The 25,353-nt window shown below is 44.3% G+C and overlaps 1 protein-coding gene across 2 annotated transcripts in view; it reads left to right on the top strand.

The window, feature by feature from the left end:
• The window catches only part of LOC139421013 (vesicle-fusing ATPase-like), a 30,329-nt gene extending 9,201 nt beyond the window's left edge, over positions 1-21,128 (top strand). Inside the window, exons 2-22 of one of the 2 annotated variants that reach the window (XM_071171485.1) lie at positions 2,820-2,905; positions 8,993-9,092; positions 9,385-9,424; positions 9,660-9,826; positions 10,068-10,175; positions 10,492-10,567; positions 13,321-13,476; positions 13,727-13,926; positions 14,595-14,760; positions 14,939-15,013; positions 15,149-15,336; positions 15,528-15,623; positions 15,777-15,933; positions 16,281-16,414; positions 17,227-17,293; positions 17,541-17,620; positions 17,801-17,935; positions 18,066-18,179; positions 18,400-18,455; positions 18,901-18,944; positions 19,994-20,083. In XM_071171485.1, coding sequence (XP_071027586.1) covers positions 2,820-2,905; positions 8,993-9,092; positions 9,385-9,424; positions 9,660-9,826; positions 10,068-10,175; positions 10,492-10,567; positions 13,321-13,476; positions 13,727-13,926; positions 14,595-14,760; positions 14,939-15,013; positions 15,149-15,336; positions 15,528-15,623; positions 15,777-15,933; positions 16,281-16,414; positions 17,227-17,293; positions 17,541-17,620; positions 17,801-17,935; positions 18,066-18,179; positions 18,400-18,455; positions 18,901-18,931 — 2,232 coding nt within the window. In that variant the 3' untranslated portion in view covers positions 18,932-18,944; positions 19,994-20,083. Of the gene's footprint in view, positions 1-2,819; positions 2,906-8,992; positions 9,093-9,384; positions 9,425-9,659; positions 9,827-10,067; positions 10,176-10,491; positions 10,568-13,320; positions 13,477-13,726; positions 13,927-14,594; positions 14,761-14,938; positions 15,014-15,148; positions 15,337-15,527; positions 15,624-15,776; positions 15,934-16,280; positions 16,415-17,226; positions 17,294-17,540; positions 17,621-17,800; positions 17,936-18,065; positions 18,180-18,399; positions 18,456-18,900; positions 18,945-19,993 lie in introns of both variants that reach the window. The other variant, XM_071171484.1, reaches the window with a different exon arrangement.
• Positions 21,129-25,353: the final 4,225 nt, after the last annotated feature.

The following is a 25,353-nucleotide window of genomic DNA, read 5'->3' as shown; positions in this document are numbered from 1 at the left end:
TTTGGGTATAGTAGACGCTTAGCTTGCTAAAAACTCACATTTCAAAAACAAGACTAGCCACAGACCAATTTATTTGGGCAGTGTAAATTCACTGACGTCAAAATGTCCACATGCTTTGGTGTAGTTCAGGACGGGAACAAAACTAAAGTGAGTGAAATAAATGATAAGAATAACAACTCTGCCCCGCTCTGCATGCGCTTGCCACTTGCCACTGTCAAAGTGGCATTCCTTCGATTGTGAACCAATGCACCCGATGCTGCTTCAGCCCTTTGACAGACAGTGGTCCTGGCTGTCTCAATTCTCTGTCTTATGTCCTCCTCTTCCCCTCCCTCTTTGCTTGCGTACGTTGGCCCCCAGGTCGTAATATTTTTCAAGGTATGTATGTAAGTCATTTCCTCATGTATGAACTCCCACGCCACCCCGCTATACGTCTAACAGCTTAATTGGACAGTCAGTCGGCTTTACTGAAAGTAGCTTTATCCGCCTCGTCAACTCCCAGGGTCTATCGAAAGACCCCCCCCCCTGCCCCCTGCTGCCACCGCCGCCGCTCTCACCCCTGGTAGTGACTGTCTCAGGAGAAACTATATCGATATGGTACATATCATCTGCCATTGCAGATCCATTGACGGAGTTGCATATGCAGAGAGGGAAGATATTTGATTGAGTGCACAAGCAATTCATTATCATCCATTACTCCTCCACTGCAGTTTCACTAAGAGTGTTCAAACCTACGCTTGAACCCGGGGTCAAGCGGAAAGCTTAAAGCTTATTTATTTGTCTTCTGGCTGAGCGAGCGCTGGCGGTATGGTAGATGAAGGGGTAGGCTAGACTGCATGTGGTGATTTTAGAAATGAGGCAGGGCAGTGTGCCAGCACTGCAGTGCAATACGCACCTCTCTATAACTTGCCACAACCCAAGCATTCCCTTTGCTCCCAAACATTGCGACTCTCGACACCCTCTGCCCTTTCTCCTCGCTCTCCGCTCCCCAGCCGCCAGCGCTCAAATGTCAGACAAGCAAGCGTACATGGCAGGCCTGTGTCTAACTATGAGTAAGCTAAATCAGAGATGGCTATGGCATGCACATCTTCACAGGGTACGTTCACAACCAATGTATAGGATTGTATAAAATCGAACTGAAATGAATGGCGATTCGTCTCCTTGTTATGTCATTAATCAAATATTAAAGACCCAGACTAAGACCACAACTTATGAAACCCAGACGAAGATGCAACATATTTAGACCCAGACCAAACCCGTTGTTATTTTAGTCCAACTTGGCTCTGACAAGTGACAGACTTGCGTGTTATTTCACTCATACATGGCCACATACAGTAACTGAAAAGATGGTATTCAAAGATGCATCTTGACATCATGAGTTGAAAATAAACGAAGACCGCGGTCTCAACATAGACCATCACCACAAACACAAACCCAGACCAAGACTGTTTTTAAATGGTCTAGACTTGAGATAGAGGGTTCTCAATCTCCCCTGATTTGTCTTAAAAGCTGGAGTAAGTAGTGTGTCATTATCCAAATCACTTTCTGTCCTTTTATTTTATCTAGGCTAGTCAGTTAAAAACAACTTCTTATTTTCAATGACGGCCTAGGAACAGTGGGTTAACTGCCTGTTCAGGGGCAGAACGACAGATTTGTACCTTGTCAGCTTGGGGATTTGAACTTGCAACCTCCCGGTTACTAATCCAACGCTCTAACCACTAGGCTATCCCGCCACCCTGAAAAGTGTATTTTGTCATCACAACAACCTTTTTGTAACATGGCCTTCTCTGGGATTTTTAATTGGAACAACATGTTCTTTCTTTTTCTCATCTTTTCTCTTTTAACTGAAAGTATTCAGAGGATTGTCTTGTGTACCAAAGGGAAGGCTCTGTACTGCATAGTGTCCTTGGTATGTTGTGACAGTTCACAGGCGGTCTGGAAGCTGTGCTCTTAGCAGCAAACAAAGATCGGCGAGATTCATTTTCACTCTGTAACCTTTTCACTCTGTGAATTGTGCGAACAGAGCTACGGAAGAGAATGTCAATGCCGTAGATCCGTGCAATAGTCTGACATAAGAGTGTAGAAACTCGCCAACAAGAATTGTTTCGATAAGTTGCCGCGACCAAGAAAGAAGTGTTCTTTTGTTTTTTTATATCTTGCCTTTTGAATTTGCCTTTGGTTTCATTGTATTTTGTATGTCATCTGTCCATTCGTTCATTCACAGTCTTGTAACAACTGTAACAGATCCTAACAAATGAACTAACTAGCTAACTGTATCTATCGGCTGCTTGTTGCTGCTCTCTGGCGTTGTCTGTTTCAAGGCTGGTTTTATATATGCATTTGACTGTCTTGTGATGTTGGACAAACATTGCTGTTGCCTAATGAGTTGAGATATGTTGAATATGGAGAGAAACTAAACATGATCAATGTTCCACCCAAAGACATTCTGTGACATATCTACAGGATACTGTTGCATTGCAACAAAGTTGAGTGGTTCATTATATACCCAAACACCATAGTGTGAACTACCAGAATTGAACTGGATGTTTCTTCATGATTTTTGATGAAAGTCAATGTCTCCTGGTTGTTTCTTAGCCTCAGTCTCAACAAGGAAACCCAAGTTGCTTGATGATGCTACTAAATGTCAAATGAGTTTTCCTTTGGGAAATGGAAAGGAAATGCTGCGTCACCACTGAACTACTGGAGTAATATCTCCCCTTCAACTTATCCCACGTCCTTCTTCCCTCCTTCTCTTCTCTCTGTTTATCTACCTTTTCCTCTCTCTCTCTCTCTCTCTTCTTTCTTTCTGTTCTCCACTGCAGACGATGCAAGCGGCACGATGCCCGACAGATGACCTGTCGTTGACAAACTGTGCTGTGGTGAGCGAGAAGGATCTGCAGTCTGGACAGTGAGTAATCACACTATACAGTGTAGCTCTCTAGTCTGGAAAATCACACTACATCATGGTTCCCCAACTGGCAATTTTCTGAGCTTTTTTAAAGATCGTTTTTTTCATTGTTGGACATAAAAAGACTGTAAAAACACCAGACAACCAGCTCAAAGTTATTTTCAATTTGGAAATCTGTTCCCAAGTATTGCTACGCATAATAGAGAGAGACACGTGAATGGATACAAACGTAAGCAAGGTTTGAAATGATTATATTTTTGTCAAATATTATATATTTTTGGGCTTCTTGCGGTCAATTTGCAGTCTACAAATTGTAATGTTCCGGGCCCCCAAATGATCCGCTCAAGATAAAATCGCCCCCTGGCTGAATCTAGTTGATGATCCCTGGTCGACATGCTATAGTCTGGTGTAGCGTTTACCACTTGGGACCTCACATGCCTTACAATAATGTATGTACGAGCCCTGTTTGAGCACAGTTTTGGCCACTCTGCCTTTGCTTCTCTGCACTGTCACACTATCTTCCCAATGTACCGTCAATATATATATATATATATATATATATATTACATATATTTAAATATCAAAGGAGATCAGGTGTTTCAAAATGTTGAAGATTGTGCCTTAGCATTTATTTCAGTGTTCTCCCTAGATTTATTCTTACTTTAGGTGGAGTCCAGGGAGCAGATAGGTGTGGCTACTGTTGCCTAAGTAATAACAGGAGAAACGCTGTTCACATCGACTCTGTAAGGGCATTTACAAATAAGCCATTGAAAAAAAGAGCACAGGTCCTTGCGGTGTATTGGTGTGACGTACTGAGATAGGACGTCAGTAAAGGAATGTGAGGGATCTTTTAAATGTATTTTACAAGGCAAGTCAGTTAAGAACAAATTCTTATTTTCAATGATGGCCTACGACAGATTTGTACCTTGTCAGCTTGGGGATTTGAACTTGCAACCTTCCGGTTACTCTAACCACTAGGCTACCCTGCCACCCCGGACAGTGATGGAGCAAAGACATGAGTCTGGTTGATGTAATACAGTATAATGTCTTAATTTAGCACGAGTTGTAAGTATACGATTGAACAGTTGCGACAAGGATAACGTTTGAAAACGATAGTTAAATCTGAAAAGTGAGTTAGAGTTGAGATGGAGATGTGGAGATGGAAAACACTGTGCCAAAGTTTTGACAGCTACAGTGAGCCTGTTACGCTAGGTCCACGCTGGACCAGGTGGTTGATGGCGGATGGTAAAGGATTAATACTGTCCTGTGACGTTGATCCGGTTACAAAACAACGGAGGAGAGCTTTGCTTCTACGTCAGGCTGGGACAGATGTGCAGGACATTTTCTTCACACTCGCAGACACCGGAGAACCAACGGACAACGTCATGCCTCGAACACACCGACAGTAAATTGCGCGAAATAAGACGCAGCATCAGCAAGATATGTATGCAACAAAAAGTCCACATTCATCAGCTGCTACCATTTCTGTCAAGCCGTCCACGCGTACAGTTTGAAGCATACGTTCGGTAAATCCAAGTTATACACCACACCGAACGTACTGCAACTGCCGCTGCAACGCAATGCTGCAAGGCGAACGCAGAGTTTAATTGGAAATGAATGTATTTCTGGCGTACCAAAATGCAAATGCGCTCTCCGTGTGTTCTAAGCGTCAGGGCTGTGGTTGTGTTAAACGCATACTTCGTGCCACAGGTGAACACATTGTTCGCGAGAGACAGACATTTTATCAACTGACACAGAACACCGGTGAGACAGTTCAGCAATGTGTTACTCGTCTTAGACAAGCAGCTAAAGACTTTGCTGGAGATAAGGACAATCAGATTAGAGATGCCGTACTTAGCAAGTGTAATACTGAATATGTGCGAGGAAAACTATTGGAGGAGGGCCCTGGGCTAACATTAGCACAATGTGAAAGAATTTAAGTGCAAATGGCCACCATGCATGCGAGAACAGATGCTAAAGATAATGAGACCGTGCATCATGTTTTCAAAAAGGAGAGAAAAAACGGCTGAGACAGGATGAAAAAGGAAAAGACCATTAAAATGAGAACTGTAACTCTGTAACTGACCCCATTCTCAGTGGGAGGGAACAGTTTACTCATGCTAATTGACTCTGGGGCCCACGAGTGATATAGTAGAGGCGAGCACATGGGGAAATATTGAAAATAAGGCGCCGTTCATCACGGACTGATAAACAGCTATATGCATACTCATCAGACCGTGCCATTATCAGTAAAATGGGTTTTCACGTGCCAAACAAAGACAGGAAAGCCAGCACACAGCCTGAGTTCATTGTAATATGTGGACGCGGGAGTACCGTTGTTAGGTAAAGAGACTGCCATTCAATTGGGTGCGCTAGAAGTGGGTGTTGACATAGCAGCAGTGACAGATGTAAGAACTCCGATAAAACAGAAATACCCCAGGTTGTTTGACGGGGTGGGTAAGCTAAACACAAAGCAGATCAACCTACATGTTGATCAAATGGGACACCGGCAGCACAGGCCGTTCGGTGTGTACCATTCCACCTGAGAGAAGCTGTGGAGAAAAGAGAGAGGAACTACAAAGCATGGACTTAATGGAGAGAGTGAAAGGTGCCACACCATGGGTGAATCCGGTAGTGGTGGTGCCACACCATGGGTGAATCCGGTAGTGGTGGTGCCACACCATGGGTGAATCCGGGAGTGGTGGTGCCACACCATGGGTGAATCTGGCAGTGGTGGTGCCACACCATGGGTGAATCTGGCAGTGGTGGTGTCAAAACCGGACGGTGACGTAAGACTGTGTCTAAACATGAGACAAGCAAACACAGCAATCATTTGTGGCAGGTACCCAATCCCCACAGTAGGTGAACTTTTGCAAGGAATGAATGGGCCTGTCATGTTCAGTAAACTGGATCTTAAATGGGTCTATCATCAAGTGGAGTCGAGAGGCATAGCAACGTTTGCAGTGCATAACGGGATATACTAATATAAAAGACTCATATTTGGAGTTTGATCAGCGAGCGAGCAGTATCAACATGAAATCGCAACAGCACTGGCAGGCATCGAGGGGGTGGAAAACGTATCGGATGATATCATCGTCCAGGCCCCAGACAAGGTGACCCATGACCAGCGGCTACATGCTGTCCTCAACAGGCTGGGGAACTGTGGGCTGACTCTCAACTCAGAGAAATGTCAGGTCAACATGGACAAATTGGTTGTTTATGTTCCATGTTGCACTCATAGAAAGGCGTAAGGCCCGGAGCTGAACAAGTGAGAGGAGTGGTCGAGGCCAGGGAGCCTGAGACGGCATCAGAGGTTCCTTGCTTTCTAGGTTCAGTGGGCTGCAGCAGTAGGTTTATTGCCCAGTTCTCTACACTCTCAGAGCCTCTGCGGAAACAGGAGAAGGCATTTCGGACATTAAAAGAGTAACTGGCTGAAGCCGCGACACTCGCATACTTTGACAAAGACGCGCCCACGAAAGTAATAGCAGATGCAGGACCAGTGGGCCTAGGAGCTGTTCGTGTGCAAGAACAACAAGGATACATTGTTCCAGTCTGTTATGTGAGCAAGTGTCTGTCAGAGTGTGAACGTAGATATTCACACACTGAACGTGAGGCCCTTGCATTGGTTTGGGCTTGTGAAAGGCTTCACCAGTGTGTACACGGCAAATAATTTGATCTGGTGACTGACCACGAGGCTTTAGAGGCTATTTACAGTCCTCGCTCAAAGCCATGCGCTCGCATCGAACGGTGGGTGCTGAGACTCCGACCCTATGACTTTCGAGTTGTCCACATGCCGGGGAAAAACAACACCGCTGACCCTCTGTCTCGTCTAATTGGGAAGAGTGCAGTGAAAGACTCACACACACATAGAACAGAGGACTATGTAAGATTTGCGGCTGTGAACGCGACTCCAAATGCAATGACCACAAGGGAAGTCAGCTGAAGATGAAGAGCTAAGAGAGGTGAGAAATGCTATTCAGAATGGGTGTTATGAGACACGCCAGGCATTTGCACCCATAGCAAATGAACTGTGTGTAATCGGACAATTAGTCCCAAGGGGAATGTCACGCTTTTCTGTATGTGAAAGAGAGTAAGACCAAAATGCGGCGTGGCTATTGCGATCCATGTTTAATAAAACAAGGTAAACACGAATCAAATACAATAAACGTAACACGAAAACCGAAACAGCCTAATACTGGCGCAAAGTAACACAGAGATAGGAACAAGGACAATCACCCACAAAACCCAACACCAAACAGGCTACCTAAATATGGTTCCCAATCAGAGACAATGACGAACACCTGCCTCTGATTGAGAACCATATCAGGCCAAACATAGAACTAGACAAACTAGACATGTAACATAGAATGCCCACTCAGCTCACACCCTGACCAACCATAACATAGAAACATACAAAGCAAAACATGGTCAGGGTGTGACAGGGAAAGCTTCCAGATATAGCAGAGTGACCTGGAGGCACGGGACAATAATGTTGAGCAGAAAGGGAAATCCAAGATCTATGCCGACAGCCGTCGCAGAGCCAAACCCTCCGACGTGGACGTCGGAGATCAGGTTCTCCTAAAACAGGAGAAAACAGACGAGTTCACAACTTTCAACAAGATACCACACACTGTGGTCAATAAAGAGGGAAACAATGTGGTTGTTCAATCTCCAACTGGAGCCAGGTATTCAAGGAATAAAACATTCGCTGAAGAGGTATATATTTATATATTTGAGGAGCCGGATCCACAATCAAAGGACCACACACAACTGAAAGAGACTGTGGAGCAGAGACGGCACATAGAATCCAAACCAGAGACCACCTGTGAGGGATCACCACAAAGATCACAGACACCTGAGCAAGTCAGGCCTCACAGACAAATTAAACTGCCACAGGAGTTATCCGACATTGTAATTAAATAATGATCCTGTACTGAAAGGGGTAAAGAGAACCAGTATAAACTGAAAAATGACCAATATAAAAGGACTAAGGGGAAGACTCTGAATGTTTTGAGTTACGTTGTGAAGGAAAAAAAGTGCAGAATGTTTTGTTACGAACGAAAATAAAGAAAAGTCCATTAGGAGAACAGAAATAATAAGACATTGAACAGATTTCAGTTGTTTATTAATAACATAAAGGTTGCTGAACAGATAAAGGATACGTGCTGTTGTGTAGGTCAGGTTGACATTGAAGTTCATATCCAAGTAAAGGGGGGGATGTTGTGTATAGGACGTCACCACGTCAGTGAAGGAATGTGAGGGATTACACGGACAGTGATGGAACAAAGACATGTTGAAGTTTCCCTCGGAGTCTGGTTGATTTAATTCAGTTGAATATCTTAATTTAGCACGAGTTGAAAGTATACAACTGAACAGTCCTAGCATTGAACCTTGTGGTATTCCATATTATAACTAGTTGTTAAATAATAAATAGGAATCAATAAATAGTTTAATTCAATAGCAGCTTTTCCCACCTGATTTCTCTTTGTCTCTTTTCTGCTCATTGGTAGGGACCACACAGAGTATAATCTCTTGCTAATTTGAGATTAGTCCTCCAGCCATGGAATCCTCTTGGTTCTCAAAGGGGGAAGGGAGGGAGTGTTATTTAGGATCATGTTGTTGATTTGGACATAGCCCTGACACCTACCCTCTCCTCTATTCCTGGGAAATGTTGGATTTGTTTTTTTTCCTACATGGCTGTTCTACCCACAATGAAATTATATTTTCAAATATAAATATGTTGTTTTGAACACTACAGTCACTCCATTACAGTGAGTTTTTTACTGAGATTGGCATCTCCTCTGTTTCCTCTCTGCAGAACTAGTGCACATCGGTCTAAATATGTGTGTTCATTTTTCTATTGTCATATAATTAGTGCACCGTTTTTGCTGTGAAGGTACTGTCTTTTTCTGATTTCATACTACAAACTATACTCTATAATCATCATTCTAAAAAATCGTTAGCAGAATAGCTGTTAGGTGGGGGGGGGGGGGAAGTAGTTCTAAATATGATATTCTATTGAGGTCATGCCGTTGCCTGCATATATGGAACAGACATCCACGAGTCTCTCTAACCCTCTCTCTACAGACATGTGACTGTGAAGACTACGCCAACTCACAAGTTTGTGTTCACCACAAAAACCCACCACGCCATAGTCCCTGGCACTATCGCTTTCAGTCTGCCACAGGTAAAAAAAACACACACATACTCCAGATCTGTATATTATACTGAATGTTCAATCTATTGTACAGTATACCCATAGATCTATTTATACTCTTAACAAATTTTCTGCAAAACTACAATTCTAATATTTGATAGCATACAGGTCCCTCTTCTCTCTGCTTCCCTGCAATTCTTGGCTGACTTATCTCTCTCTCTCTCTCTCTCGCTCGCTCTCTCGCTCTCTCTCTCTCGCTCTCTCTCTCTCGCGCTCTCTCTCTCTCGCTCTCTCTCTCTCTCTCTCGCTCTCTCGCTCTCAGAGGAAATGGGCCGGTCTGTCCATTGGACAGGAGGTGGAAGGTAATTCACTCCCTTTCATGAATGAGTCTGAGAAAAAGAAAGCTATGACCACAGCACTGCCTCATTGACACTGCACCCTGCACAGTCCCTAATATACTGTACCTTCACACCTTGATCACAGCCCATAGCTCACCTTAACATACAGTACCTATTTCATTTGACGGTACAGTGTTTCTGCGAGTACAACTTATACGGTACTAGAAACATATCTGACACGAGTCCTCTCCCCTCATAGTGGCCAACTACAACTTTGACAAGTCCCAGCAGTGCATCGGTGCCATGACTATAGAGATTGACTTCCTCCAGAAGAAGAGCACGGACACCAGCCCCTACGACTCAGACAAGATGGCCAGCGAGTTCATTCAGCAGTTCAACAACCAGGGCTTCTCTGTCACCCAGCAGGTCAGTCAGAACAACAAACACTCCAGCCGGTCACAACTCTTCACAATTTTCCTGCACACTTCCCTTCCCTGGAGCTATAAGGAAAAAGACTGGTGGCTTACATCAATCAAATTGATTTTAGATGTGGGTAGGAGTACAAACTTGGGAGAATTGGGATGCAACCTCACACAGCCTTCCTCTCTCCTTTCATCCTCTCTCTTCATTTCATCTATTATTCTTCCTGTCCCCATCCCCCCCACAGATGGTGTTTAGTTTCTGCGACAAGCTCTTTGGGCTGGTGATCAAAGACATTGAAGCCATGGACGCCAGCATCCTCAAGGGAGAGCCAGCATCAGGCAATAAGCAGAAGGTACCCAGAGTTACCATTGACCTACTGCTGTAACAACTCAACCCTTCATGATATGGGCCCCCGTCGGAATTACCCCCCTTCCTTGAAGTAATCCATGATTAGAAATGACTGGACAGGTGAATGCCAAAGGGGTGGAGCCCTTGCTTTCACCTGCCCCTTCATTTCGAACGGGGTCTCTATTTGACGAGGGAACGTGCTGCTAGGGAGCTGGTCGAAGTCCAAAAGGAACTCTGCAGAATTGTACGAGTTTATTTGGAACAGGTATTTGTAATAACCAGTAGTTGGTAATAATTCCAACAATTCCTGTTTCCCTTAGATTGACATTGGGCTGCTGGTGGGGAACAGCCAGGTGGTTTTCGAGAAAGCAGAGAGCTCCTCCCTCACGTTAGTTGGTAAGTTACAGAGGAGTACATACAGAATACAGGTAGATTATGTAGGAGCTACAGTACCAGTCAAAAGGTTGGACTCACCTACTCATTCAAGGGTTTTTTCTTTATTTGTACTATTTTCTACATTGTAGAATAATAGTGAAGACTGCAAAACTAGAAGTCCTAACCGACTTGCCAAAACTATAGTTTGTTAACTAGAAACGTGTGGAGTCGTTGAAAAACAAGTTTGACTGACTCCAACCTAAGTGTACGGAAACTTCCGACTTCAACTGTATGTGATATTTCACTTTTTTATTTTGAGTAAATTTGCACATTTCTAAAAACCTGTTTTTCCTTTGACATTATGGGGTATTGTGTGTAGATTGATGTAATCAATTTTGGAATAAGGCTGTAACGTAACAAAATGTGGAAAAAGTCAAGCGGTCTGAATACTTACCGAATGCGCTGATAACACTCTCTGTGTCCATGGGACAGCCCATCTTCTGCACCATTAACTACCTTGAACTACACTGGACTATGTACAAACTGGAAAAAACATATCCATTTATTGTAGTAGGGGACTTTAATAAAGGAAATCTGAGGAAAACGCTTCTGGAATTCTATCGACACATCTGTGCTTCAAACACAACACCGACCCCTGGATCATTGCTACTCTCCCTTCTGGGATGGCTAGAAGGCCCTCCCCTGCCCTCCCTTCGGGCCAATCAGATCACAACTCCATTCTGCTCCTCCCCACATATCGGCAGGAACCTAAATAGGAAGCTCCCCATGGTAAGGACTGTTCAACATTGGTCTGACCAATCGGAATCTATGCTTCAAGATTGTTTTGATCATGCGGACTCTGAAATGTTCCGGGTCGCCTCTGAGAATAGTATCAATGTATACACTGACTCGGTGACGGGGTTCATCAGGAAGTGCATAGAGGATGTTGTTCCTACTGTGACGATTAGAACTTATCCCAAAAACGTGGATAGGTGGAAGTATTCTTGCAAAACTGAAAGTGTGAACCACCGCTTTTAACCATGGCAAGGTGACTGGGAACATGGACGTGTACAAACAGACCAACCTCCGTAAATGAAGGGACACCGAAACCTCACTCTCAGACGAGCTAAACACCTTCTTCGCCCGTTTGGAGGAAAACAACATCGAGCTGCCGATGCGGGCACCTCTGTACCCAAGAAAGCAAAGGTAACTGAACTAAAGGACGTTGAGAGGCTAGTTCAGGACCATGTCACCTCCACCTTACCCAATACCCTAGAATCACTATAATTTACATATCGCCGCAACAGATCCACGGACACTCTAATCGCCATTGCATTGCACTGCACACTGCCCTATCTCACCTGGACAAGAGAGATACCTATGTAATGATGCTGTTCATCAACTTCAACACCGTAGGGCCCTACAAGCTCATCATTAAGGTTACGTCCGTGTTTCTCCCTGTGCAACTGGGTCCTGGACTTGGTGAAGGTAGGCAACAACACCTCTGCCACGCTGCCATCCTCAACACGGGGTCCCAACAGGCGTGCATGCTCAGCCCCTCCTGTACTCCCTGTTCACCTATTACTGCGTGGCCACACTCCAACCCAGTCATCAAGTCTCATGATGACACAACATTGGTGGGCCTGATTACCAACAACGATGAGACAGCCTACAGGGAGGAGTTGAGCGCCCTGGCAGAGTGGTGCCAGGAAAAAACCTGTCCCTTAACGTCAAGAAAACTAAGTAGATTGTGGATTACAGAAGACAGCAGAGAGAGCACAGCCCCATCCACACCGACAGGGTTGCAGTAGATACGGTAAAAAGCTTCAAGATTCTCAACGTGCACATCACTGAAAACCTGAAATGGTACATTCACACAGACATCGTGGTGATGAATGCAAACAGCGCCTCTTCAACCTCAGGAGGCTGAAGAAATGAGGATTCGCCCCTAAGACCCTCTCAAATTTCTATAGATGCACCATTGAGAGCATCCTGTCAGGCTGTATCACCGCCTGGAAGGGCAATTGCACTGTCTGCCCTCCAGGACATCTACAGCACCCGGCGTCACAGGGAGGCCAGCCACCCTAGCCACGGCTTGTTCACCTCGCTACCATCTAGAAGGCGGAGACAGTACAGCTGCATCAAATTTGGGACTGAGAAACAGCTCCCATCTCTAGGCCATCAGCCTGTTTATCAGTCACCACTAGCCTTAGTCACTGTTCTAGCCAACTACCACCCGGTACCCTACTCTGCACCTTAGAGGCTGCCGCCCTATATACATACAGTAGATAGTCATTGGACACTGATCCCTTTAATAATGTTTACATACTGTTTTACCCACTTTATATCTATATACTGTATTGTAGACATGTCTCATTCTATATAACTACTGCTGTACACACTATTTCCATTCATATATATTCCGGTCTCTGACTTTGCTCTTTCTGATATTTCTTTATTTCTCTGGATTATGTGTGTTGTTCCTTTTTTTCATTGTCATTGCTAGGTACTACTGCACTGTTGGAGCTAGTAACCCGGGCATTTACCTGCACCTGCTATAGCATCTACAAATTTGTCTACGCAAGCAATAAACTTTGATTTTGATTTTTTGATTTGATTTAGACGAAGTCGACCAAGATTGATCAAATCCTTCAACCATGGGAAAATGAACCCGTCTTTATCCATTGTTACACTTCTTTCATTGTAAAGTCTATTTGAGTATGTTTTTAATGCATTTGAAAGAAAGTTGTGTTTGATTCCTCTCTGCTCACCAGGCAAGGCCAAGACCAAAGAGCAGCGTCAGTCCATCATCAACCCGGACTGGAACTTTGAGCGCATGGGCATTGGTGGTCTGGACAAGGAGTTCTCCGACATCTTCCGCCGAGCCTTCGCCTCTCGTGTCTTCCCTCCTGACATCGTGGAACAGATGGGTAAGGCTCCCCACTCCTTGGTCTTAGTTAGATTGTGCGGGTACTAACTACAGTGGCGGGCACAAAAAAAGTAAGGTCGAGCCGCGGTATTGGCAGAAAAATTGCCGCATTGCATGTGCAACATTGCGCCTCTCGGTGCCACCTACTGATAATTTGTCACACAATAAATTGTCTGTGCACACAACTGGAGCATGCTGTGATTTCAAATATTCAGAGGTCTATAGACAGTCGTTGTTCCATTGCCCCCCAGGTTGTAAGCACGTGAAGGGAATTCTTCTCTTCGGGCCTCCTGGTTGTGGAAAGACTCTGATGGCCAGGCAGATTGGCAAGATGCTCAACTCCCGCGAGCCCAAGATCGTCAACGGCCCTGAGATCCTCAACAAGTTTGTTGGAGAGTCTGAGGCCAACATCCGCAAGCTCTTCGCAGATGCAGAAGAGGAGCAGAAGAGGGTGAGTGGTCAACCACCATCTTTTTTTTGATGACCAGAAGTAATTCATCGAACTAAAAAAATCCATCCACGGCCTCCTGAGTGGCGCAGCCGTCTAAGGCACTGCATCGCAGTGCTCGAGGCGTCACTACAGACCCGGGTTTGATCCCAGGCTGTGTCACAGCTGGCCGTGACTGGGAGACATATGAGGCGGCGCACAGTTGGCCCAGCGCCGTCCGGGTTAGGGGAGGGTTTGACTGGCCGGGATGTCCTTGTCCCATCGTGCTCTAGCGACTCCTTGTGGCAGGCAGGGCGCCTGCAGCTGACCTCGGTCACCAGTTGTACAGTGTTTCCTCCGATACATTGGTGCAGCGGGCTTACTGGTTAAGCGAGCAGTGTGTCAAGAAGCAGTGCTGCTTGGCAGGGTCGTGTTTCGGAGGATGCATGGCTCTCGACCTTCGTCTCTCCCGAGTCCTTACGGAAGTTGCAGCGATGGGACAAGATTGTAACTACCAAATTGAATATCACAAAATTGAGGAGAAAAAGGGGTAAAAAAATGTGTTTTTTTTTAAAATCCATCCAAGAGGATAAGATCACAAACAAATGTTATACGTACATGCATGACTGACTGTCTCCCTCTCTTTCTCTTCATCCACTCTTCCTACTCACCCCTCTCTCCTCTCGTCCTAGCTGGGTGCTAACAGTGGTCTGCACATAATCATCTTTGATGAGCTGGATGCCATCTGTAAGCAGAGAGGTACTGGGCAGGGCAGTACAGGAGTCCACGACACGGTGGTCAACCAGCTGCTGTCCAAGATAGACGGAGTAGAGCAGCTCAACAACATCTTGGTCATAGGTAGGTAGTAGATACACTCTTCCTTAACATACTGGTCATAGATGGTTAGATTTGAGGTATAGATACCAATCTTACCCTAAGCCTCACATAGCACTAGAGATGAATGCAAGACTCTGGTTTAACTAGTAACTCCATCTTTAACTTTGCATCCCCCTTTCTCTCGTTCTCTTCCCCACAGGGATGACCAACAGGCCTGACCTGATAGATGATGCCCTGATGAGGCCTGGCAGGTTTGAGGTCAAGATGGAGATCGGTAAGAATCTCACATGTTCTCTTATCTCCTGGCTTGTTTCTTTTCATGTGTTCCACCACCCTTTATTGTGTTATTGTAGTGACCTCTCTCCCTCCCTGAATGCATTTTTACCTTCTCTCCCTCCCTCCCTCTCAGGTCTTCCGGATGAGAAGGGGCGTGTTCAGATTCTCAACATTCACACTAATAAGATGCGTGACTTCGGCCTGCTGGCTCCTGATGTGGACGTGAAGGAGCTGGCTGCCGGAACCAAGAACTACAGTGGTGCTGAACTGGAGGGGCTGGTCAGAGCTGCCCAATCAACAGCCATGAACCGCCACATTAAGGTTAGAGTCCAGCCAATCAACAAACATGAACATCCCTGATACGGTTAGACTATCCAATTGGCACCTTTGAACACCCATGACATCATTAGACTCCACCCCTTAGCAAGGTGCTTTGAGGGGCTAACGCTGTCCTTTTAAGTCTACTGTATACCACAGTCAGATCAGACTGCTAATTATTTCTGTGTGTCCAGGCCACAGCCACAGTGGAGGTGGACACAGAGAGAGCCGAGAAGCTGCAGGTCACCAGAAGCGACTTCATGGGCTCCCTGAACAACGACATTAAACCAGTAGGCATCTCTATATGTGTATTTTTACGAAGGACAGGCGGCAAAGTGAACAGGGTGTCATTTGAGATGGACCCTTAAGACTGTCATTCCAATTCTGAAAAGTTCTGCCCACTCCCCTTCCTCTTTATCCTCCTCTCTCTCTTCCTCCCCCAGGCATTTGGTTCCAACCAGGAGGACTACGCCAGCTACATCATGAACGGCATCATCAAGTGGGGCGACCCGGTGACCTGTGTGCTGGATGACGGGGAGCTGCTGGTGCAGCAGACCAAGAACAGCGACCGCACACCGCTGGTGGCCGTGCTACTGGAGGGTAGGCCTGACCACACACACACACACACACACACACACACACACACACACACACACACACACACACGTGTGAGCGAACACACGTACACACACACGCAAGTGAGCGTAGGCACATGCAGGTGGAGCTCACACACTTAAGTGCACACACACAGTTGAATAACAGCCCCCCCTCACACACACACTCTCTCTCTAAATCTAAATCAAATCAAATTTATTTATATAGCCCTTCGTACGTCAGCTGATATCTCAAAGTGCTGTACAGAAACCCAGCCTAAAACCTCAAACAGCAAGCAATGCAGGTGTAGAAGCACGGTCTACCAGTCTTTATTTGTCCATCTGTCCTCTTAGGACCCCCTCACAGTGGAAAGACGGCCCTGGCTGCCCAAATCTCGGAGAGCTCAGAGTTCCCCTTCATCAAGATCTGTTCCCCGGACAAGATGATCGGTTTCTCCGAAAACTCCAAGTGCCTGGCTATCAAGAAGGTGGGTGTGAAGCCTGGCACCATGACAGAAAGATGGATACCTGCACACTGTTGAATGCTCCTGCAGTTTTATTAAGTGTTTTGACCCCGATGTCTTTGTAAAGCTGGCACCATGCCCATAGAAAGAGATGGCCACTGTGCCAGAATCTGGTCGAATGGTAGACCACTTTAAACAATGCTACCTAATATAATGTTTACATACCCTACATTATTAATCTCATATGTATATGTATATACTGTACTCTATATCATCTACTGCATCTTTATGTAATACATGTATCACTAGCCACTTTAACTATGCCACTTTGTTTACATACTCAGCTCATATGTATATACTGCACTCAATACCATCTACTGTATCTTGCCTATGCCGCTCTGTACCATCACTCATTCATATATCTTTATGTACATATTCTTTATCCCCTTACACTAAGGTAGTAGTTTTGGAATTGTTAGGTTAGATTACTTGTTGGTTATTACTGCATTGTCGGAACTAGAAGCACAAGCATTTCGCTACACTCGCATTAACATCTGCTAACCATGTGTATGTGACAAATACAATTTGATTGATTGATTGATTGATAGATGTGACACTGCTGACTCTGGACCACGCATTTCCCCACAGAGTTAGGGGTTCGATCCCTGGGTCCACCGCTCTCTTTACTAGCGACTTCTCCTTCCCTTTTCCTATCTGACGTAACAATAATAACTGAGAGCAGAAGAAAGAGATTATTACCAGTACTTCCTGTATGGCATTATTATGCAGTCCTGTTGCGTCATTTAACTCCGTATCCCCTGCCTTCCTTCCCTCAGATCTTCGAGGACGCCTACAAGTCTCAGCTGAGCTGTGTGGTGGTGGACGACATTGAGCGTCTCCTAGGTGATTGTCTACCTCCTCGTTCCTCTGAAACCTCCTTCTCCTTCTAGTCTAGCGGGCCTCCCCGATCCGTCTCTAGTGGAGCAACAAACTGGTATCTCTCTTTTTTTAAACTTTCCAGTGGCGCCGCAGCCTAGCAAAGAGCTGTGTCTAAAAGCCAAGGTTCTTCCACGCTAAGGGAGTCGGCGGCAACACTAGTGGTTCCGGTCCGAAGTACCGTTCTGATTTCTTTGTGCTCTGCTCCTTTTAGACTACGTCCCCATTGGACCTCGCTTCTCCAACATGGTTCTCCAGGCCCTGCTGGTGCTGCTGAAGAAGACTCCTCCGAAAGTGAGTGTTCACTGCTCAGTACAACACGGGCATGGCTGCATTACTGAATGTAGGTGTTGCGTTATGCTAATGTGTTTAGTTACACCGGCCTGTGTGTGTGTGTGTGTGTGTGCGCGTATAAGTGTGTGCGTGTGCATGTAACGTGTGTGTAACTCTGTCTGTCCTTTACTCTGCCTACAGGGCCGTAAGCTGTTGATCATCGGAACCACCAGCCGTAAGGAGGTGCTGCGGGAGATGGAGATGCTGGACGCCTTCAGTACCACCATCCACGTCCCCAACATCTCTACTGGAGAACACCTGGTGGAAGCCCTAGAGGTACGCACACTCCCGCAAACAAACAAGTGAACACACACGATATACATATTGACGAAGTGTTTCAGTAGTTAATGCTGCTGTCCTGTCTCGTGTGCCATGTGTTTACTCATTGACGTTGTATCCACTGCAGCTACTGGGAAGCTTCACGGACGCAGAGCGGGTGACCATCGGCCAGCACGTCAAGGGAAAGAGGGTCTGGATTGGCATCAAGAAGCTCCTGATGCTCATCGAAATGTCTCTGCAGGTCAGTGGCAGTCAGCGCTCCTCCTCCTCCTCATCGTTCAGCTGCAGAACAGTCGACCACAATCGTCGTCTAGTAGCTATCTTCGCTAGAAAGGTTTCATGCCTCAAGTGGCAAATGGCTTTCTATGGTAGAGCCTGCATAATGCCACATATGCACTGTCAAAGTGTGTGTCTTCTTCTTCTGTAGTGTTAATCTTTGGTTTCCTGCTTCCTTCCTCCAGATGGATGTGGAGTACAGAGTCACTAAGTTCCTGCAGCTTCTTAGAGACGAGGGGGCGTGAGTACTCCCCGGCCCCTTCCCCCTTTCCCGCCCACGCAATCACCCTCACCCTGCCTGCATGCGACTCAATCTCGGCCTCCCAACCGCTTCCTTTCTTTGACTTTAAAACCCCGCCTTCCTCTCCTGCATATCCTTTATTCCATTTCTATCTCTGTGAATATTACGACAATGATACACAACAGGCACCAGGCTAAAGTTTAAAAAGAACATGATTTACTAGTAGTATAACTAGTATAGTAGTAATACTAGTATATCAGTGTTACTTAACTGACACACCGACACAAATGGGATCCTATGAACATGAAACCCTGTGACACGCTTGTTTATGTTCTTGAAGAGGGGTATGAATAAAGTTGTCACACTCACTTTACCTGCCCGCTGGCTGCCAATGCAGTCAGAGTATCAGTCGTTGACCGGTGTGATCTCATCTTGTCATCACCAGGTTGGATGACGCCAACCACATCCGAATTTAAGCTGTCGCCGAGGGTAAGGGCACCAGTAGAAGCTACGGGGCTAGCTACGAGGCTAGCTACCCAGACATTTAACTAACTTCCCTAGCTACCTCCTCTAGCTTTAGGGAATAGCTTCCCTCATTCAGCTTCATTACAATGATGCCAATGTTTTAGAGCTCTAGAAGCCCCTGCTATCACTTCTGAGATCGTTCCTGTGTCTTATTTACTTTTACAAGAAATACCCTCTGGCCAGCTTGTGCTCTGAGCGACCAAATTCTACATTACAATGATCACATTATCACCCAATGACACATCTATTGTTTAGGTAAACTGACATCAGCTGTCCAGACATTTTATGCATGACGTACCTGCCACTCCTGTGCCTCAATCATGTCTATGCAATAGAAATTTTACATACGACAACCTTATCATCATTCCCTCCCTATGTCATGACCTACCATGACGTTTTGTCCAGATTGTCATTCAGAGGCTGCTTTGACCCTACTGTGATAGTCTCTGACAATAGACACCATTTATTCCACATTAGGGGTGCATAGCCTCAGTCCTCAAGCCTTTTGAACTACAGACTGACTCCATCGAGTACCAGGGAGAAACAAAAGCAGCAAGACTGTGGAAGAACCTTAGTTCTTCTACAGTTGTGCACCCTTGTCCTAGATTGCTGTTTTTTTTTTTTGGGGGGGGGGGGGGGGGGGGGGGTTCGGGAAGTTTCTCTTTACGAATAGTTCTGAAGCATTTTTGCTTCAAGCTAGCCGACAAGAGGAAGAAGTCTTTGCTTTCATTTTGAATAGACATTCTATGCAATTACCGTATATTAGAAAGGTCATTAAAGTGCTAAAATTACTGTTAACCATATATTTTTTCTTGTTTTATAGCATATTATTATTATTATTAAGTCCTGTTCAACATTTGTTTCTGACATTTTGTTGTTGTGTGAGTACATGCTGTAGTACAGTCAAATGTGGTTTTACGATATGTCATGCGTTTAAGGTGGGGGGGACACTGGTAAATCATTGCCACCTGAATCCGTTTTATCGTCATCTCTCTACACGTCTGTCTCTCCAGTGAACGCACCGACCGCAATGACCGCAGCTACAAGTTCGACTAGAGCTGAAGGAGCGTCTGACCAAGAGACAAGAGGAGGAGAGGAGGACGCCCTCTGTTTTCCATCCATTCTCATCCAACCAATCCGAGAGGGAGAAGAAGTCGCCCCGCCCCCTCTCACCCACGCATGTTTCAGAGGCAACTGGCGTCATCATCCATCCGCCCGACACTTATCGACATATCACCTCACAGAAACCTGTTGAAAATCGTACTGTTCCAATATGCTATCCGTATGAAACGCAATATGGATTGCAAAAGTGCTGTCTTGTGCATTGTGCGTATATTTAGCCACGTATGTTTTAGCTTCCTGTATTTACAGTGCTGCGTATCTGTCTTGCTATCTATATTTATGCAGACCAGTAAGATATATCAGTCTTGAAAACATGATATCTGTATTCTATATACACATAGATTCATATGAAGCGCAAGTCATCACAACTATTTGAATATTCAGATGATAACATAGACAGTGTGGTGGAAGTGAGATGTGTTGTTTCGGGTGTAAACGTATCCCCCCCCCCCCACCCCTATGTTATTTATTTTCTGTACATAGTATATATAAGATACAGTATATCATGACTGATTTTAAATCATTCTATTGACTATTATTGAGTAATATATCAGTATTGTTGTTGATCTCACTCCAAACTTGAAGATTGTGGTGTTGGATTATAACTTGGTTGTAGTCTGTCTAATATAGATACCGTGGGTGTGTTCGAGACCAGTGTTAAACAATTCAACACTTTTGGAAATGGTATATGTTACAAAGAAACGTTTATTACTTATCAAATCAGCTCTATGTGTGACTGTGATTTCAATATTTTGTGTGTGCATGTGTGTGTGTGTATGAACACGCATTGCTTCTGTGTATGCCTGTAAGAGTGAGCGTGTTTGTGTCTGTGCGCAAGTACAGTATGTGTGTAATTTCATCCAAATTTGACCAGTCTGTTGTTGCGATGCGTTTGTTCATTTATTGCTTTATGTGAACAGTGCTTGTTGTCAAAAGCTATTTTTATGTTCTGTGAATTGACCGTGTGTGTCAACATGCCGATGTGTTATTGCAATAAAAGCACAGATACACAAGGTTAGAACAACACCTACCTCTAAGTCTCCATTTTTGGTTTAGCTGTTTGTGTGAAGAAGGTTAATTGTCAAAACCAGCTCGAGCTGTACAGTGCTGTTAGCAGTTGATGTCACTCTTCAATAACACAGACCCCAAAGCAAATCGGGGGTACGAAAATAGGTTTATTCAAAGAGGACAAATCTACATTGGAAATAGATGGTCATTTCTACCCTGTCCTCTGTGATTCTCCAGTGATTCTCTCCAGTGATTCTCTCCAGTGGTTCTGACCGTTTGCCGGTAGTGAGGAATTCTTCTTCCGTTCCACCTGGTTGAAAAGGACTTCTCTAATGAACACTGCACAGGTGATCTAGTACCATTTCAAGTACAGTCCTTGGATCAAGGGATATCGCTTCAGCTTCAGAAGGTAGACTCTCATGACCTGTAACCAAGGAAACAAAAAAAATTGAAAGTAACATGTCCTGGTTTCAAGAGAAATTGATATTTAACATAGTAAGCATAAGTAAGCATGTCCCAATTTTCAGGAAAACATTGGACATTTCCCCTGAGATATCCCTAATACGATGACTGAAGTGTACAACATAGAAGCTTATCAGGTTCTGATCATCTTACTGTGCCTCTTCCCCCGAAACTGGCCCCCGATGGCGAATCAATCAGTTCTTTATGCTCCAGGCTCTGCTTTGTCATCAAAAAGGGCAACCTTGCAATGAGTGACATGTATCCATTGTGATTTTTTCCCTGGACCTTTACTGCTGCCCTCGTTATGAGCAAAACTCGATAAGGACCTTCCTGTTTTGGCCCTAATGTGTCTGTGACATGTTTTTTTTACCATCACCCACTGTCCTGATAGTACGTCATGTCTCCCCTCGGGAGTTATTCCCCACTGGCAACGACGTCACTGGCAACGATAAATCCCGCAATAATGACATAGACCAGGTTGCTCTTCTGCTGAATGAATAATGTTATTGGTTTCACTCGGAAACCTGCACAACTCTTGATAACAGCGAGTTGATTATGTTGTTTGGTGTCTCTGTCCAGCCGTGACAACCTGTCGATGATGTCGCCATAGTTTTGTCTCTCCCAGTCATTAGTTGTGGAAACAAATGTTTTTTTTGCAAATAATCATGTACGGATTGCGTCAGTTGATGAGTGATTGCCCCATTTTTGTAGGAATTGAGTGCATCTTCATCTTCCATGTCGGGTAACCCACTGTGTCTAACTTCCTCTGTTCTAAACCTTTCTTCAAATTCAACAAAGGGTCCTTTCAGTTTTTGAACACATTTGGTTATTTCTCCCCAATTGGTGGTTGCATTGGTCAAACCCTAGGGATAGGCGTCCCGTTAGCGGGACACCAGCTGACAACATCCGGTGAAAAAATTGGAGGGCGCGCAATTCAAATAAATATTAAACATTCATGAACATAATTCATGATCTTGTATCATTTAAAAGCTTCAATTCTTGTTAATCTAACTGCGTTCTCCGATTTCAAAATATTTTTCAACCAGCACAGGCTTCATAAAATCACAAATAGCGATTAAATAAATCATTTACTTTTGAAGATCTTCCTCTGTTTGCAATCCCAAGGGTCACAGCTACAACATGAATGGTTGTTTTGTTAGATAAAATCCTTTATATCCCAAAAAGTCTGTTTAGTTGGCGCCATCGATTTCAGTAATCCACTCGTTCAACATGCAGAGCACAAAAAGCTACCGCTAAACTTCATCGAAACAAGTCAAACAACGTTTCTATTTAATTTGCAGGTACTCTAAAATGTAAATAAACTATCATATTTCATAGGGGAAGTAGTATGTTCAATAGGAAAGAAAAATTAGTAAGCGCACACCCTCTCCCTCGCGCACCAAAAGACTGATATTGTTCCGGTGCTCTTCTCACCAAAACTCCAATTACTTGTTCGTTTTTCAAAAAACAAGCTTGAACCCTTGAATAAAGACTGTTGACATCTAGTGGAGGCCATAGGAATTGCAATCTGGGAGACAGATTTACATAGAAACAATAAGTTTCCATAATTAGAGCCTGGGACCTCAAAAATAAAATTCTGGTTGGATTTTCTTTGGATTTTCACCTGCCATATCAATTCTGTTATAGACTCAGACATTATGTTAACAGTTTTAGAAACGTCAAAGTGTTTTCTATCCAATACTACTAAGTATATACATATCCTGGCTTCTGGGCCTGAGTAACAGTCAGTTTACTTTGGTCACATCAGTCAGGCAGAAATTCAGGAAACTAGGCTCTATCCCTAATTAAGGAAAACATGTATGGCTCTCCATCCATCGGCCACATCTTGCTCTTCACCACCCACAGCTCTATAAACCTTTTCTCCAAGTACACCATGTTCACGGTTGTTCAAAACAAAGGCTAGTAACTGGAACCCATCATAAGGATGTAGATTGTAGAGCTTCTTATAACGCTTCAAATGGTCTCATGTTTTCATACCCACTTCTCGTGGATGTTTCAACATTTTTGACCATTCATCCTACTGTTCTGGAGATGCTGATTTATATGTGATTACTGTCACTGGAGGTTTGTCTTTACTTCCTTTTACAACCTGTGTTCTGGTTGGCCTAAGACATTGTTCATCACTGCTATCAGTATCTGTTGACTCAAAGCCAGGCAGTGCTGACTAGATGCTTGAAACCCGATCATCTTGCTCAACTCAGCCTGAAGGTAGATTGGGGGAACAAAGCGTCCACAGGTGAGGGTCAAGTCTTCCACCCTTGCCTCTTGTAATTGTTGAATTTTGCCTTTCAAGGTTTTTATCTGTTCACCAAGATCTTTCCAAGTATCTTTATTTTACTGCAATGTCCTATCACGGTTATCAAGACAGAATTTCTCATCCCTCTTCCTTACTTCGGCTAATACCGTTAAAGACCGTCATGTTTTTGTCAACGAGTTAGACGCTCTCTGTATTTTCCCCCAAGCTTTTTGTATATCAGACAGATTCCATATTCCATCTTTGTCAACAATGATGGAATATTTCTTTATCTCTTGCCTACACTTCTCTACTGTGAAATGGTTCTTTATATCACTAGACAGTGAATTTAAAATCTATTTCATGCTCACATCCGGAGGAGCTGTTACTCCCTTCTCCAGAGTGGTTTTCTCACTTAACAATGGCATTACATTAACTTAAAAAGTTATATGATATATATCTATATGTTTATTTATTTATTTAACCTCAAAAGACAACCCCTTGAGGACTCAAACCTCCTATCTATAGAACACAAATTGTTTATGTAGGGCCTGTTCACTTCAAAAGCTTGTTGAAGGCTTACATTACCCACACCTGTAAAAATTGCTACTCATCTAGCAACTCACTTCTATGCAACAAGAAGGTTTCACAAAAATGACTCTGACCTTTTAATAGAGGACTTGAACCCCTATAATTTAACAAACAGAAAAAAAGGACTTGAACCTTATACAGCACAGATATGTATCACTCATTGCACACACTAATTTTAACCTGATTTGCTTATTTTCAAATGATATTGACTCACTCAGCACTTACATCAATCAGGAGATTAAGAGTTGACTCCCAAAGTGGGCTGCGCTCAGCCTTCTCTCTTTCTTCTGGATCAACACAGTTGATGAGTTTTCTTGTTGTTGTTCATGACCAATTCATCCAGGTTACGGAACCAAGTGTTAGCAGTTGATGTCACTCTACAATAACACAGACCCCAAAGCAAATCAGGGAGAGGAAAATAGGTTTATTCAAAGGGTATAAATCATGCTTGGAAGTGGATGGTAGATGGTCATTTCTTCCATATCCTCAGTGATTCTCTCCAGTGATTCTCTCCGGTGATTCTCTCCGGTGATTCTCTCCGGCGATTCTCTCCGGTGATTCTCTCCACAGAGCAAAGGGACAGGATGTAGTTTTATAACCCAGCCCTAGCCTGTGGTTGACCAATTAGAATTCCTTGCAATAAAACTGGGCCAATGGCCAAATAACAAGTATCCTATTTCAGGTTCAATGTATAAACAATTTGGACCAATGAGAACTTGCCATGTAGCTATGAGTCCTTGACTGAAATTCCTCCCATGTCTTTGACCCATTGATCAATAATTCCCTATTACAGAAAAAACACTATTTCCATTGATTGTCAGTACTGTATTGACCCCTCATCCTCTGCGTTGTGTATTTATCTTCAAAATATTCTTACTGTGCCTTCAGAAAGTATTCACACCTCTTGACTTTTACCACATTTTGTTGTGTTACAGC

The sequence above is a fragment of the Oncorhynchus clarkii genome, chromosome 12 (assembly GCF_045791955.1).
Source record: "Oncorhynchus clarkii lewisi isolate Uvic-CL-2024 chromosome 12, UVic_Ocla_1.0, whole genome shotgun sequence".
NCBI lineage: Eukaryota > Metazoa > Chordata > Actinopteri > Salmoniformes > Salmonidae > Oncorhynchus > Oncorhynchus clarkii.
Note: the sequence above shows the minus strand (reverse complement) of the source record. Positions and strands in the feature narration are given on the sequence as shown.